We start from the raw sequence: 17,256 nt of genomic DNA, 5'->3' as shown, positions 1-17,256 counted from the left end.
GACCCCGGCCTCTTAGCACGCTGTTTGCTTGAATTAGAAATGTTGGGTGCGTAAGTACTTAGGCTATTTTGCACCCGTCACAAAATTACTATTTTTTAAACGAGGCTTATTTATTAAACAAATGATGCCACATAACATTGTTCCATTGAGGCATACATACATTTTGTTATACTGGGTCCAGCCCCTTACCATAAGTAAAATACAGGGTGTCCACAATGTCCTGCTAGCGTAACGATGAAACTTAACTCCTAAACTATATGAGATAAATACATGCAGTTTTTTGCAACGTGTTCTACAGCTCTCAAAAGTCTTATTTACAATTACAACACTTCCACATGCGCCCCGTTAGTTGCCATCAGGACGTCGAGACGGTATTCGATCTCCATCCATACATGCTGCAGCATAGCAGCATCCACCTGTTCGAGAACTTCTGCAATCCGTGTACGAAGTGTGACAATATCTGGAACAGGGGTTTCGTAGACACGATCCTTGACATGCCCCCAAAGGAAAAATTCCAAGGGGGTGATATCAGGGGAGCGCGGTTGCCAGGAAATGTCTATCCAACAAAATCTGCAAAATCAAAAAAAATAAAATAACAAAAAAATACCACTACGATAAAACTTTGAGAGCTGTAGAACAGGTTGCAAAAAACCGCATGTCTTTATCTCATATAGTTTAGGAGCCACAGTATGTTTCATTGTAATGGTAGCAGATTTTGTGGACACCCTGTATAACTACTATAACATAACTGTAATGTCGACTGACTAAATATTCCTACTTGGGTTAATAGCTAAGGCTGTAAAAGGGCACGCAGCACACATAAGGACAAAACACAGGACAACACATACACAGCTCTACGAGGTCCATACTCCAGAGCCACATTACTCTGCAAAATGCAGCCCAGGGTGCACTACGTGGAAAGGTAACCCCTCCCTTGCACCCCTCTTAGCACTCTGTGATGACCACTCCGACACACAGGTCGGCTGAAGTAATTGGCAATGAGCTGCAAGACTCGGGGCATATCTTAAAAAAGTTAGATTGAATTTTCATTGCACCTTGAACCAGCATTGGTTTTCCCCAGGATGTGTTGCCCAAATTGTAGAAATAGGTTATTTTTCGTATTGAAGTTGGCAACACTGAAACTTCCAGCCGTTGCAAAGGGTAGTGGAGGCAACTGGCAAGGCGTACGATAAAACGGGTGAAAGGGAGTTCCACAATGCTTTCCCTTCCCTTCTCGGGAGGAGCGAGATATCTCGGCGCTTTTCCTTCCTACGAGGGTGGGGGGGAAGGGGGGCATCCTCGTTGGGGAAAAGACCCTGATAACGAAAAGCGAAGGGATTTTCTGCTTTCAACCCCGAAACAGCCCCAAGTGGAGCGTCCGTTTCTTTACCTAAGGAGGGAGACACCGTGCCGAGATAAAGGAAAGAATAGGAGGGGCATCGACCCCATCCGCCCCTGACACAACCGATTGGTTTCATGGTACTAATCACCGGAAACGAAAAATGTAACTCCTTGTAGGAACGATATCAGCGTGGCAACAATTTTTAAGCGAACGAACACCGTAGACTGTAAATCGCGAGAATCGTACCTTTTGTAAATTTTACAATATCGCTGTTAAGTTAAAATGTAATTTTATCAAATCTATTAAGGTAAGGTAAAAGGTAACATTCCCCGTGCATACAGCACCGTGCCATGATGGCACATTTAGGGGACGTGGAGGTAGGGCCCACACAATCTCGATCTCGGCCATTTTGGAGGTGATGAGATCAGCACCACGCTCCGGCTGCTTTTACCCCCAGGGTTGCCCACAGGTACTCATTGATTTGAGGCTGGGTGAGCCCCAGAGCCGCTTTATGCGTAGAGAAGGCCGGAAAATTCCGACCATAGATCACCTTACCCCGGAATTCGAGCCCGGGTCCCCCGTGTGACAGCCAGACACTATACCTAGTAGACCACTGAGGCTCTTATCAAAACCTATTGGGAATTTCAGCTGAAGATTTTCAACAACTTGTCTGTACGTAAAGGTGAAAAGCTGCCCGCTACACATTGCAACATATTGCGAAGGTATATAGGGGATGTGAATGTACGGCTCCATACATTTACAGTCTTTGCTATTTCAGGAGATGATGTAATCAGCATCACGCTCCGGTTGCTTTTAACCCCTACCCACCAAGTACTATTTTATTAGAGATCAACTGAATCACATAGTCGCTTCAAGCAAGGATATTACTCGAAAATTTCCAACCTGAAAATCACAGAAATCGAATACTTTAATAATAATTTAATACTATATAATACTTCCCCAGGAATGCAACTCCTCAACGAAGATGAATTTTTACTGAGTATATAATAATTCCCACTAGAAAGTGATTTCATAAACAAAATTCCTGTAGACGGCGTCCTTTTCTTTTTTGTAATGCATGTCATACAAATTTAATTTGACGCATCTAACAATCCTTTCCAGCCTTTAGATACATTTTTAACAATCCAGATCTAAAGAAGAGAGAAAGGTGTGACTGTACAGTGGGATCCATGAGTATTCCCGTGCAAATTGCCCATGACTATTTTCATTATTTTCTTTCTTACATCCTGTATGTTTTTAAGCGATGGATTTTTATGTATGCTGGTGCAGAAATTGTTAATAGCTTGTTTTAGGTTTTCTTTTCATTCTTGAAGCTCTTATTGGATCAAATAAAGTGCACGAACATGGTGATGGACAATTTGCACGGTAATACTCATGGATCCCACTGTACAATATACCTTCAAGCAAGTGCCACCACGGAATAGTGAATGCATTAAATAACACAAAAAGGTATACAAAATCTGAAGTTTTAATTAAGCCCTCACACGAATCAGGTTTTCATAAATATTACAGTAAAACCTTGTTAATTCGGACCCCGATAAGCCGGACTTCGCTTAATCCGGACTGGCAAAAGTAAAAAAAATGTGGCTAGAAGTCAACAAGAGAACTTCCCAAAGAAAAGGGAGTCAACCACTGATGAAATTATGTTTCCCGCAGACTTTGTACTGTACTGTATGGTGTACGCGTATTTAGGTCTATGCCCTTTAAATACACCATAATAATCGTGTTTTGTCGCTATAGACGGAATTTTTATAAACTTTCTACTATTCTTTTAGTTTATCTCAGTTAATCCGGACTTTCGTTATAACCGGTAAACTTACCCCCCTATTAGTCCGGATTAGCGAGGTTTTACTGTATTTAATTCACTTTACTGACTGAATAAGATTTGCCATATATTTTAAAGGTTACTTCAAAAATAGCTAAACAATTTTAATTCTTTAAATATAATAAGTCCTTCCGCATAAGAATGTTTCCTTGTTGGAATGAGGGAAATAATGTTATTTATTAGGTGACATAAAAAGTTGATCATTTGCAAGTTTCTGTTTAACATAAATCTCTTTTAAGATAGTGTAGTAACAAATGAATAAAATACATTAATAAGATTAACGGAGAAATTTGTTGGCAATAAACCAGTCATATGGACTAATGATGCAATGAACGCATAATTGCAAAACAAAATGCATTGGATTTTGAATGTGTGTCTGGATTCATATTAACACCTATTTTCTCTTCATGCATTCGAATACATCGCGTCAGAATATTCTGTCAACGAACAACCAACACACGGTTATATCAACTGACGCATTTGATGTGATTGCATTATGCATTCTCTGTTTTGTGTAAACAATGTAGTGATAAAATGGGAAATGTCAATCCAAAATCTCCTGCAGGCGAAGAAATCATTTTTTTTATAACATTAAATTACAAGATAAAATATTTATTTAAAAACAACAAGGTTACGCAGAACAATTGTTGGGAATGAAAGAAATCGTGAGTTTGCCACACTTCTGTTAATCGTAGAACAGAAATCGTTTACCCAGGGCAATCCTCGCACCGTCAGTGCAAAATGTCCTATTTCGTTCAGATAAATAAAACAGAATGGGGAAATTACAGGAAAGGGCCTGGAAACGAACATTCGGTGCTAACCACACGTCCTTCCCCAAACGCAGCCACCTACAATAGGGAAAAACTGGAACACGCCTAGCTCACCAACAAGAGGCTGATGGTCGCATTCAGCACGAGATGAAAGTGGATGTGGAAGCTGTGGAACAGCTCCTGAGGAACGTCGGCAGAAGATTTCGTTCAGGGAGCTCAAGCCTAGACGGAAGAATTTTCAGAAATGAGTCCAAGATGCTCTCTTCTTCTCGTTTATCTGTATTTCCTTCTATTTCTCTTTATTCCCCAATTTTTATATTTGCTTTCTACAGTTTTATCTTGCTCTATTTACTTTTCCATCCGTTTTCTATTGTTTCCTTTTACTTATCTATCTCTTGGTCGGCCCCCGTGGCGACATAATTCATCTTTAATAATATGTATCTCTCTTTTTAATTTAAATTAAAGTTTTATTCTGGTTTAAAGCTCCTGTATTTACTAAAGAGACGTAAAAATATTCCGCTAATTTCTGGGGGTTTAGTGGTTGAGGGTTAGTTTGGTGTTTCGCAGTGCGTGGATTTGTTTAGTTTAATATAATTTAGATTACAGGATTTTAATTTTTAATAATGTTGCCCGGCCAAATTCGTGCCAGCTGCCGCGGTTAGACGGGGAGCCATAATTGGAGAATTAGTTGGCTTAATTGTAGTAATAATTAATTATTGGTTGTTTATGTTTTTTTCTTAGGTGAAATTTTTAATATATATTTTGTTCTTTATGTTTATTAATTTTACCAAATCAAACATTTCTGTCTTCCCTTTATACCTCATATTATCTCTCTTTCTTTCTCTATTATCTTCTACCTCCATTTCTCCATTGTTATCTCTTTCTTTCTATATTTTTCTGTATTTCTTTATTCCTATATTTATCTATCTTTCTTTCTTTCTCTGTGTCTATCTCTTTCTCATCACGCTGTCTCTATTTTTCTATCTCTCTTCTGTTCCCATCTTTTATTCCTAGTTGTCTCTATGCTATTCTTTATTTCTTATCTCTCCCTCTCTCTCTCTCTCTCTCTCTCTTTCTCATTCATTCTTTGTTTCTTGAAGTTTCTATCTCCCCCTGCCTCTCATCATACCGGTTTATCGTATCCTCTTTCCCTTTCCTCCATCTCTCTACTACACCCTTGCTTCTCTTTCTACTCTTTCACTTTCATTATCTAGTTTTCTCCCGTCTCTGTTTCTCTCGCACTATTCTCTTTCCATTTATTGGTCTTTCGAGTACTTTGTCTTTTTCATACACTACACGATCTTATTTTCTCGTTCTTTCCTTTCCCGCTAGTTATGGCCTCTTTATCTTCCTACTTCTCTTTTCTCGTTCTCCTATCCCTCTTTCTCTGTTGCATATACTTTCTCCTTTTCGAATACTTTCGTTCTGGCCCTCTCTATGTCCTATATTTCTGTTGTTATTTTCTCTATTTCTTTCCTTCCCTTCTCATTCACTTTGTTCCGTTTTCTCTTTTCTCTCTTCTTGTTCAATCTTCTTCTTCTTTCGCTTCTTCTTTCGCTTCTCCCTCTCTCTCTAGCTTCCGTACCTTGAGTGTTAAATCACACACACTTTCCAAACATTATTTTCTTCACAGACACCTTGCTTCTCACCTCCAGCTAAAATAACCTAGATTTGATAAATGAGAGGGAAATTCTTGGTGTAATTTGTGGAGCGTTTTTAAAGCGACGCAAAAAAGTCTCTACCGAGTGATGAAGAGCCAGTTTCTCTTTTCCGAAAAAGAATCGAGACTTATTAAGGGCCAGGGAGAACACTGATTAGCTAGGCAATTACGTCAGAAGCGTAATTAAGGATACAGATAATGGCGATGATTTGTGGGAGCCTGGCGGACGAGCGGGTCGGGGTTAGTGGGGGAAATGCAAACGCCTAATGAGGAACCGAGAAGGTAGGAAAGCTGGTGGTGACAGAAGAACTTTCAGCATCGTGGCAATGTCTCCCTCTCAATTTGTGTATCTCTTTGCAACACACTCAAGCAGGCAGAGTTGCAATTTTCTTTCATTTTCACTAAGTACGGCTCTCTCTACCTGGAACTCTAATTTATCTCTTTCTCTCTGTGACTCAGTCTCTCTCTCCCCTCTCTCTCTCAGTGTGTGTGCGCGCGTTTGTGTGCGTCTACTAACCTCTCCCTTCAGTGGTTTTTCTTCTCCCCAATATTCAATAGGTATCCTTCTCTTCCCTCTGTCTTTGAATCCCTCTTTCTCCCTCTATTTCTAATTTTGTCTCTCAGTTTCTCTGTCTATTATTCTTTCTTCACCTTATTGCAACGTATATTTCTCTTTTTTTCTGTAATTAGTTATCTATTTCATTTACTTCATCTCCCTATTCCACCATCTTCTTGTTTCTTATAGTTCGGCTATCCCTCTCTACCCATTTCAAAAACGCTCATTCACTTATGTGGCTGCAGCAACACAAGATTTCCATCTGTCCCTATCTTGGGCAAGATCAATCCAATCTCTTCCATCCTTACTGATTTCCTTTAGGCCCATGTCAACAATATCCCTCCATCTTAGTCTTTGCCTTCCTACAAGTCTTTTACCATCAGGTTTACCAACAAGGATCCTGTAAACTATTCTTTCCTCTCCCATTCGTGCCACATGGCCTGTCCACCTAAGTCTTCTTGATTTAATTACTCTAACCCTAGAGCACTAACCACGAGTAAAATTTACTCAGTCTCCAACTTTTTTGTCCGCTCCTCCCTTCCGTGATGTTGGAGTGGCACCCCCTCCCAGATGTGTCTCGGGCCATTAGTTGACAACAAGATGCCAAAGGGAGGGGTTCGCGTCATCTACTGTCTCTGCACTACCGCTCTGTTAATAGAAGCCAGGGAGTAATTTTTACCCATAGTCAGTATGTGTACAAAATGTGGTGAGTAAAATTTACTCATGTTTAGCATTAAAGGTATGCATATTTGTGGGACTGAATATTGGTAGAATTTTTCTTACAAATTTACTGAAATGGTATTGACTGATTGAATTGTTGATTTAAGTCCACTTTATGCACAGAAAGGCTAATCGGGACATAATCTTAAGTTTAAAGTGAGATGTGAACTACTATGTGCCTCTACTGGGTATCGAACCAAGAACATCAACTTCAACATCTGCTTTATTAAATACGGGAAAGATGGAAAGGGTAGGAAGCGGAAACGAGTAAACAGTTGTGAAAGAGAAAATGGAGAAGACAATTCGAGATTAAGCTCACGTTATAGTTCCTAAAAAAGAAAAATTGGAAGATGAAAATGAATTTAATTCAAAAACCAAACAAGCTAAATAGAAAAAAATATATATAAAAGAGAGAAAATATTTGTATACATTAAACTTGAACAGACAAGGAACATTGAGCCAGGTCAATGATTCAGATTATTTTTGTAATTCTACGGAGATGGACGCAAACAACGCTTAGGAGACAGAAAGTACAGTAGAATCTGCCACTACTCAAGAAGAATATACGCAACTACATACAGTGATTATTTCTTTGAGTTGGTGTTTTAAGTTCACTTTATGCACATTAAGGCTAATCGGGACTGGACCTACAGTTTTAAGTGGGATCCGAACAACTATGTGCCTCCACCCGGTATCGAACGCGGGACCCCACTGCGCCATCGGGGAGACCAACTACATACTGTGTCAAGTGCAACAAGCCTATTTCCAGTTATCATCAAAGGAAAATTGGTCCAACATGCACTTGAATGTAATACTGTTATCTTTTCCATTCTTTTATATTCATTTACATAAAAACTTTGTATATTTTTATATCAGGCTCCCGTGGCGGAGTGGTTAGCACATCGCGCTACGACGCCAGGGGTCTCGGGTTCAAATCCTGGCTTGGGCATGGTTGTTTGTGAGCGTTCATCAATTTCATCACATCATCACTCATCCCCATCTACGCCAAAAGTGGCACAAAAAGCGAAGTAAAATAAATCAAATCAATCAATATATATATATATATTTTTATAATAATTATTATTGTCATAAGTAAATATTAGTTAATTATATTACTGCGTATCATGGCCGTATTTAGAGGGCCCGAAACTTCTGACATGTTGGATTAATGGAAGTTCAGAAACCAAAATCTGTAACAAATTTTCAATTTGTTTTTTCCAAGCATCACAAAAATACATGGAGACAATGTTGAAACCATCGAGCTAGAATTTTCATACATTTGGAATTCTGAAACTTGAGTGAAACAGGATTTATTCTCAGAATCGTAACCCATCCGCGACCCCTCCATTATCACTTCTGCTGTCATCTTTCCAGTGTTGCTCCTGCGTCACAAGGAATATAGACTGAAGATTCCCCTATGATTGTCCCAAAATTCCCTTTCCAGCTTTTGAATTCCCTGTCCGATAAAGTCGAAAATCCCCCTTGATAGGAGTTCAAACCTAGGATCTCCAGTTTTGTAGCGCATTACGTTCGTGATTGAGGTTACAATCCATGCACCAGGCTAAGTTTTTAAGAAGAATAACTGGTTCCACACTTTTCAAAATTCCAAAAAATTAATTTTAAAGTCAAACAACAAAAACTTTATGACTAAAATTTCCATCTAACTTTTAAAGCTTTTCTCTTGAAGGTATCTAAAGTTTAATAACGAAGTATAATAATTGTGCATTTCAGTACACACTGCATGAAACTTTAAAAAAATAATAATAATAAACTTGTGCTGGATATTCACTGATCTGCTGGATTGAGTAAGCCCCCTCAAGGATATAACAATAATATAATAATAATTATTATTAGTATTATTATTATGGAATAAAATTGTTTTATTATTATGAAATTTTAATTATTATTGTACAATTATTGTTATTATTTCTATTATTCAAATTTCTGGCGACGCCCATGGGAACAATTATGAATGAACCCCCCCGAATTTTTTTTCCTGCCTACGGCCATGCTGCGTATTATGTAACTAAATTATGAATAAACATACCAAAATATAAAATTTTAGTTAATTCTTTGATAAAAATATTAATACGAGTAATTAATAGAAGATGAGTCATTTTTACTCATGGTTAGTAACCACTATAGGTAAAATAAGGTTAGTGTTCTAGGGCTAATAACATTTGGACAGATAAAGCTTCGCGGTCGTAATAATATTAATTTAAGAATCCATCCATCGTCGAATCTTCAAGTTCTCAAATTATCTCTCTTGTGAGGAGAGGAGAAGTCGCGACAAGTGTTGCCAGGTCTGGTCTCCGGAAACTAACTTTCCCAGGTAAACCTCCCAGGAATCGATCTAGGAGAGACGAAACAATCCGAAATCGATATAAAAAAGAAGGAGGCGGCCCCACTTACGGAAACCTGCAACCACCTGTCCCATCGTCCCTGTCACCGGGCTTCGAACCTCTGATCCCATTACCTCCCCTGAACCGCGGTCAATTAAGCACGAACGCCCGCCAAACCGCTCAGTGGATTTCGGGGAATGTTGAGGTCGCGGTGACGTCACTCGTACGAAGTTCATCTCATTAAAGCTTTGCCTAGTTAGAAGCCTCTGGGTTAACTGCTCCGATGATGGAATTGCAGTAATTATAGCCGGACGCGTTCCCGCGTTTCTCTCCATTAACACGCAGCGGTGGGGGTTGATCCCGCCCCTTTACCCCGGGGGAATTTCTGCTGAAAGTTTGTCCATGTTTATAACTTAGTGCCGTTAATGAGAGCAGGCATTGCGTTGGTGGTTTTTATTTATCGTTTCCAGCTCTCTCTAACTGTTTGCATCTCCCTCTCTCTCTTTATCTGACCTCTCTCTCTCTCTCTCTCTCTCTCTCTCTCTCTCTCTCTCTCTCTCTCTCCGTCCCTAGGTCTACCTCTCTACCTTTCTCGGTTTCCCTCCCTTTCTCCACTTTCTCTTTCTCTCTCTCTCTCTCTCTCTCTCTCTCTCTCTCTCTCTCTCTCTCTCTGGGTGTGTGTGTGTGTGTGTGTGTGTGTGTGTGTGTGTGTGTGTGTGTGTGTGTGTGTGTGTGTGTGTGTGTGTGTGTGTATGTGTGTGTGTATCTCTGTACCTTTCTCTCTGTTTCTCACTCTCCCATCTATCTCTCTCTCTCTCTCTCTCTCTCTCTCATCTCTCTCTCTCTCTCTCTCTCCGTCCCTAGGTCTACCTCTCTACCTTTCTCGGTTTCCCTCCCTTTCTCCACTTTCTCTTTCTCTCTCTCTCTCTCTCTCTCTGTGGTGTGTGTGTGTCACTGTTTGTATCTCTGTACCTTTCTCTCTGTTTCTCACTCTCCCATCTCTCTCTCTCTCTCTCTCTCTCTCTCTCTCTCTCTCTCTCTCTTTCTCGCTGTGTAACGTGTTCCTAGTTGAACCTCTCTCTTCCGCTACCTCTGTCCCTATCTGCATCTCTTTTCCTTACTCTCTCTCTCTCTCTCTGTGCGAGTATCTGTGCGTCTGTTTCTCTTTGTCTCTCTCCACCACTGTTAGTAATTATATCACCTTCTCTCTCTCTTTTCTTAGCTGCATGCCTCTCTTATCTACTCTGTCTGTTTCTCTCTCTCTGTCTCCTCTCTCCCTTTTTATCCCCCTCTCCAAAGCAGTGTGTCAATCCATCTACCTAACTATTCACATTTCCCTCCTTCACTCAGTTTCTTTCAGGGCTTCGAGGAGAGCTTGTTAGCTAACGCTGCAGCATTGCAATAAAGTTGCCTGGGCTCGTTACACAGTGAGCGTACATTGCGGTGGTTCGGATTCTAGTTTAAATCGTAGATTCAGTTTTGATTAGCCTATCCGAACATAAACCGAACTAACTAACTCTCTAGCCTTCTTAAACCCAAAGGTTCATGGCTTCACCAACACAGGCCTTCCATCTGTCCTTATCCTGAGCAAGATCTACATACTCTTTTCCATCCCTACCGATTTCCCTTAGGTCCATCTTAACGTTGTCCCTCCATCTTCGTCTTGGCCTTCCTACACGTCTCTTACCATCAGGTTCCCCAACAAGAATCCTGTAAACTCTTCTTTCCTCTCCCATTCGTGCCTCATGGCCTGCCCACCTAAGTCTACTTGATTTAATTATTCTAATAATATCTGGACATGAATACAAATTATGTAGTTCTAAATTATGTAACCTTCTCCACTCACCTGTCTCCTCATCTCTTTTAGGTCCAAATATTTTCCTAAGGATCTTATTTTCAAATACTCTCAATTTATGTTCCTCTTTCAATGTAAGGGACCAAGTTTCACACCCATATAATACTACAGGCAAAATTACTGTTTTGTATATTTTAACTTTTAGTTTCTTAGATATTAAACGAGAAGACAAAAGTTTATGAAGAGAGAACTAACATGCATTTCCTGAATTAAGCCTACTTTTTATTTCCTCTTTAATATAATTTTCATTTGTTAATATTACTCCTAAGTATTTCAATTTGGAAACTGGTTCAAACTAGTTGTTATCAATAATTAGATTATGATTATTACCTAACACTTGGTTTCGGCCTGTAAGTTTTCTCTTTGCTAACTTCCAAACCTATCTCTTTAGCTGCTTTGAAAAATATTTTAGCATTATTCTTAATTGTATTTATATCATCCACTAATAAGTCTACATCATCTGCATATGCTAAGAACTGAGTCACACCATTTAATTTTACGAACATAAATCGAACTTATAACAAACTTTTGAATACGCTATTTTTCATTGTATCTGTATACCAATCTCGTATATCCGCTTCTGAATCTGCTTCGGCTTCATTTCTCCCTCTTTCTCTGAATTTGCATCTGCATTATTTCTCACTAAAATCAAACACACTGAAGGTACGTTAAAAATTCATTTCATAGATGCGCCAATTTATAGTTTCTAGTGATAACAGAAGATGACAGGTAAGTACAATTTTTAATTCCAGCCCACTCTTCATGTCGTTCCCTTTGAACGTATCTACACCTCCCATTGTTCCGCCTGTTTCTCTTTTCGACGGGGCCAATTAGACGGAGCCGCAAGGTGTGGCTGAAGGGCGCTCCTATTAAATTATCCCGCGCGGCTGACCCACAGCCTCGCAGTTTTGATAGGCGAACGACGGGAACTGAAAGTTCATCCCGAATCGACGATGCGAAAGCTTCTTTCTTCCACCGCACCAGCGCCATCTGAATTTCAAATTAGGAACCACGGACCTGGTGCCCGGGGGGGGGGGGGGGATTCGTCGGTATCTGAAATTCGTGAACGCAATTGGGTTTTAGTTCGGGCTAGGGATCTTCTGCGTGAAGGCGATTTTACGGGTTCCCTAGTCTGAGAATTGAGGAATGACCTTAAATATTATCTCTACGTGACACAATGGAATCTATTGCCTACCTAATCAAGGGGCCAGTTAGATAATTTGTTTCTATTTGTCATTTTTATTATCTATTTTATCATTAGTATTACGTTATTGGTAAGGTCAAGTTTCCCGTGCGTATGGCACCATGCCATCAAGGTACATTAAGGTTTGTGGGAGTTGAGCCACACACATTCTCGATCTAGACCATTTTGGAGGTGATGTGATTAGCACCAGGCTCCAGCTGCCTTTACCATCACAGGGTTGCCCCCAGGTAATGATATGATTAGAAATGTCATAGAGAACTAGTCCACTTTATGCACAGTGAGGCTAATCGGGATGGAGTTTAAAGTGTGATTCGAACCATCATGTGCCTCCACCGGGTATCGAACCCGTGACCCCTTGATTATAAGGCGACGACGCTACCACTGCACCAGGAACTAGTATGGCACTCACTAATCCATTTAATTGTGGGTATTCTAGGGTGATATGAGGAGGCTACGTAAGAATAGCGAGTAATATAGGAAGATCATAATGTACTACCACAGAAAAATGTATTATACTCAGATACTGAATTGAGGAAGGAAATCATCTTCGCTAATATCCTGCTGTGAATTACTATCCACAAGAAGTCTGAGTATCGTCCGCTGAGAGGCGCACTCGCACTCTCTTTCACTTCTCGACGAACTTTCAAGAAGAGATGCCGCTGCTGTAGGAAATGGACTGGTGAAACGTGACGTCACCTGATCCAGTAACCCGGATATATTTTTACAGGCAAACTTTCACCCGCGAAGCCTCTGGGCTTTGGTGATGTCAAACTTCTGTGCTACTGCTAAGCATTCGTGAAAAAGTATCCCTACTGTCTTACAGAATATAACCAGTGTGAGGAAAAGGATTCTGTTGGGAAACCTGATGGTAAGAGACCTGTACGCAGGCCAAGACGAAGATAACGTTGAGATGGATAAGGATGGAAAAGATTGGATTGATCTTGCCCAGAATAGGGACAGATGGGAGAGCTTGTGTTGCTGCAGCCATAAACCTTCGGGTTTATGGAGGCTAGATACTTAGTTAAGTTACAGGAAAAGGGACCACCTCTCCCTTGGACACCCACCAATGGTATCAAAAGAAATAAAGTCCTTGATCTTACCAATCAGAAGGTTGATCCCCTCAGCCAGGTCCTTGTCGTAGAGCGCCACAACCTTCTTCCCGTCCACGTCCAAAGGGGTGATGTCGAGAATCACCCCTTCCGTCGCGTCGCAGTTCTCGTGCCCCAGCCGAGTGACCTGGTACACCGAGGTCATGGGTTGGTGGTAGCGGAGGCCGGTTCTCCTGGAGGACCCCTTGGAGGCCTCCTTGGGGGTCGTGGCGTTCTTCACGATGAGCTTGGAGTCGTCGATCTTCACCAGGAGGATGTCTCCGCTCTGAATGTCCACCTGCCCCTCCCAGCTGGGCTCCATCGAGCAGCTTTCTTTGCCGATGCAGTCGGTCGGGACCTGCGAAAAGGGGAAACAGAACGTGAAAGGCTTTCCAAGTCGATAGAGCATTTTCAAAATATGCAAGTTTGTTTAACCATTGTTTACAATATATGACACTGGGTTTAACCATTGCTTACAATATACACTGGGTTTAACAATTGCTTACAAAATGTGACACTGGGTTTAACCATTGCTTACAAAATGTGCTATTGGGTTTAACCATTGCTTACAAAATGTACTACTGGGTTTAACCATTGCTAACAAAATGTGCTACTGGGTTTAACCATTGCTTACAAAATATGCTACTGGGTTTAACCATTGTTTACAAAATGTGCTACTAGGTTTAACCATTGTTTACAAAATATGGTAGCAGGTTCAACCATTGTCTATAAAATGTTCTACTGGGTTTAACCATTGTTTACAAGATATGGCACTGTGCTTAACCATTGTTTACAAAATGTGCTACTGGATTTAACCATTTTTTTTTACAAAATATGACACCAGGTTTAACCATTGTTTACAAAATATGGTAGCAGGTTTAACCATTGTCTATAAAATGTGCTACTGGGTTTAACCATTGTTTACAAAATGTGCTACTGGGTTTAACCATTGTTTACAAAATGTGCTACTGGGTTTAACCATTGTTTACAAAATGTGCTGCTGGGTTTAACCATTGTTTACAAAATGTGCTGCTGGGTTTAACCATTGTTTACAAAATGTGCTGCTGGGTTTAACCATTGTTTACAAAATGTGCTGCTGGTTAACCATTCTTTACAAAATATGGCACCAGGTTTAATCATGAACTTTAATTAATGTTTATTTATTTAGCTCTTATTTTTATTACGGTGACTAAGGCTCTTGCCTTAAGGGCAGGAGGGACAGTTTTATGTCCTGCCAGACGCAATGACCCTAAATTGCTCCTCCCTCACCGATCTTTCTCCAAGGCGAGCTGGGAAAGAGAGGTCTGGGCGCTGATATAGTTGTTACAGGAGGAGAAAACGTAGCATGTTTCGTTTGGGTACAGTTTTGTTTGGGCTACCTAATGCTCTCTTAGTGTTGAAGATTTAATAAATTCCGACCAAGCTTGATACTTAGCTTCTAGCGACAATTTCTGACTAAGACGTGCGTCCAATTCCCAGGAGAAATGCTTTTCTTTATCATTAACAATATTTTCATTGTCCTTATATTGAATCACGTCAACCAAAGGAAGACGATTCCCACACGTGATGTATTAACTATGAACTTCATATTTAAAGATTGCGAAGCACAGAAGTTCAAACTGAACATAGCTTGCAAAGAGAGGTGATTGGCAAAACGAATAGTTCACCCTTCGAAAACTCTATGGTGGCCACGAACGATACGTTGCCTAATAAAATAACTGATCACTAAATCAATACAGAATGCAAACATAGACGAAAAACGAGAGGACGCTTCCAAAGCTTCTTTCTCTATTTTGAAGTGAAAAAGGCAGCAGAATCAACGCAGCCAAATGACACATATTGTAATCTAGCTTTAATTGGACGGAGCTGTATCACATTTCGACCGACTGGGACGTAGCCGGTACAAGCTGATGGCGGAGAGCGTTGTCTACGTTCCATCTCGCGACCGAAGTTCCCTGGTTGGAGTCCTGGCCTGGTCATGGGTGTTCTTTGTGGGTTTTCACTTCATCACTTTCATCTAATGATGCCTCATCCTCATCGTCGCGATTATCCAGAAGTGGCACAGAAGCGGCGATAAATAACACAAGGGACGTGATTAGGGTACCTTACGCTCGAATGTAGGATTTTGCGTTGTAATACCGTAACGTTCTCCTAGAACGTGGGATCGAACCAAGAACCTCAACCGTCCTTGGTGGGTGCTGTAACTCAAGGTCTCATTCATCCTCTATAACTTGAGCACTTGCCCCTTGCAGATAGCTTGATGGTAATGCGCGAGAGGTTAATTATACACACTTAGAAATGGCAAAACACAACCAATTGGATTCTATACCTTCAAGTCTGGATCAAACATGGTTGAAATAGGATAATACCTGCCTATCACCGATGATGAAGCTCCTTGCAGAAGGCTCTTACAGAAGCCTGCTCTGGATCACTCAGTCTCTCCTGTTGCTTTCAGTTCTAAGACCATGCAGTGGTTTATCTACACACCCCCAACACCCTCCAGCGTCTCCCATATTTCAACACTACAGTTTAAAGTAGAACATGTACTACTGTGCACTGTGCCTCCACCGGAGATAGAATCCGTAACCCTTTGATTACAAGGCAAGTACTTTACTACTAGACCACCTGTGGGACAACAGCCCGTGAGGGCCAGGTAGGGTCTATCTACGAATGTCGGCCTCACTCCCAGCTGCCGAGGTTGGAGATCATCCAACCAGTTACGGGGTGACGTGTGGTCAGCTGGACGAAACCCTATCCGTTTTGTTGGTTTAAATGAACGACTTACGCTATTCATTCGTAGCTCCAAAATTTCCTCACGATGGTGGGTGGCCACAGTGATACGTTCAAGATTTATTTCAAGTATTATTTATCTATTATACATATTATATTTATCAATAATATAATCAGTAATACTCAGCGGCGAACGATGAGACTCTGTGAAGTACACAGACTCCTCTCAGGTACAGGGATAGTGTTAGGCAAAGACAATATTCACAGCACAGAGAAATAAAACCACATTGCTGCAGTAAATAAACTAAAAGGTTTTATTCTTTTTATATGGCAATTATAATGCGAATATACTTGAGACGAAGGCAAGGATTTAGCTTTGTCGATGAATTGACTCAACTAAAACGCATAAACTCAATGCGTGGTTATCGGCATGCCTATGATCACATAGACCTAGCTTGCGCCCCGAACTACCATGCCAAGCTCTTTTTAAGTTTAATGTCTTCAACGATCCGTGGCAAAAGTGAGGTATTTCTTACGCGATATCCTCGCTTTTCATATTTCGAGAACACAGATTCAAGTACAGATGGATCACTCACTATTTACAAAAAGATGCTACCAAACAAAACCGACATCTATACATGTTTAGAAATACAAATTCGTATAGTGAACTCTCTCAATCATAAATATACATTAAATTACCCATAATGTAGCATAAATACAATAAACAAAAGATATATATTACAAACAAGGTGCATTATTACATATAATAACAAGGAAATTACGCTTTATTTCACAAAAATAAATATAAGTGACATATTTTCTACTGGTGACGTCACATAAAAATATGGATCATATCAACAAGTCCCATACACAGGCCGAAATCTCAGGCAAAAAGATGTCACACTTTCCCCCGGAGAATCAAACCTGCGCGCACTCCGCAGTCGGAGCTTAAAGCATGATGCCTTACGGCCACAGTGCAAGACACTACACTATCTAACATTAAACTTTCTAGGAAGTCTGAAATGAGCAAAATCTCATCATATAAAGTTTTTGTTTTCATATTCTCTACGCCCTCTGAAACTTTATCCGCATTGTATGCGACATCCTGTATGCATGATCCTCACATTTAGCGAGCGTGTGATC

General features: G+C 40.5%; 1 protein-coding gene across 3 annotated transcripts in view; it reads right to left on the bottom strand.

Moving 5' to 3' along the window:
- Positions 1–17,256, bottom strand: part of wry (delta and Notch-like EGF repeat containing weary) — a 325,629-nt gene that overhangs the window by 114,609 nt on the left and 193,764 nt on the right. For all 3 annotated transcript variants that reach the window (XM_083127305.1, XM_083127304.1, XM_083127306.1), the window contains exon 3: positions 13,396–13,741. In XM_083127305.1, the coding sequence (XP_082983431.1) occupies positions 13,396–13,741 (346 nt within the window). The remainder of the gene's footprint in view (positions 1–13,395; positions 13,742–17,256) is intronic.

Source organism: Lepisma saccharinum, chromosome 8, assembly GCF_977018435.1.
Source record: "Lepisma saccharinum chromosome 8, izLepSacc3.1, whole genome shotgun sequence".
Lineage (NCBI taxonomy): Eukaryota > Metazoa > Arthropoda > Insecta > Zygentoma > Lepismatidae > Lepisma > Lepisma saccharinum.
The sequence above is the reverse complement of the archived record's forward strand: the minus strand, read 5'-3'. Positions and strand labels throughout refer to the sequence as shown.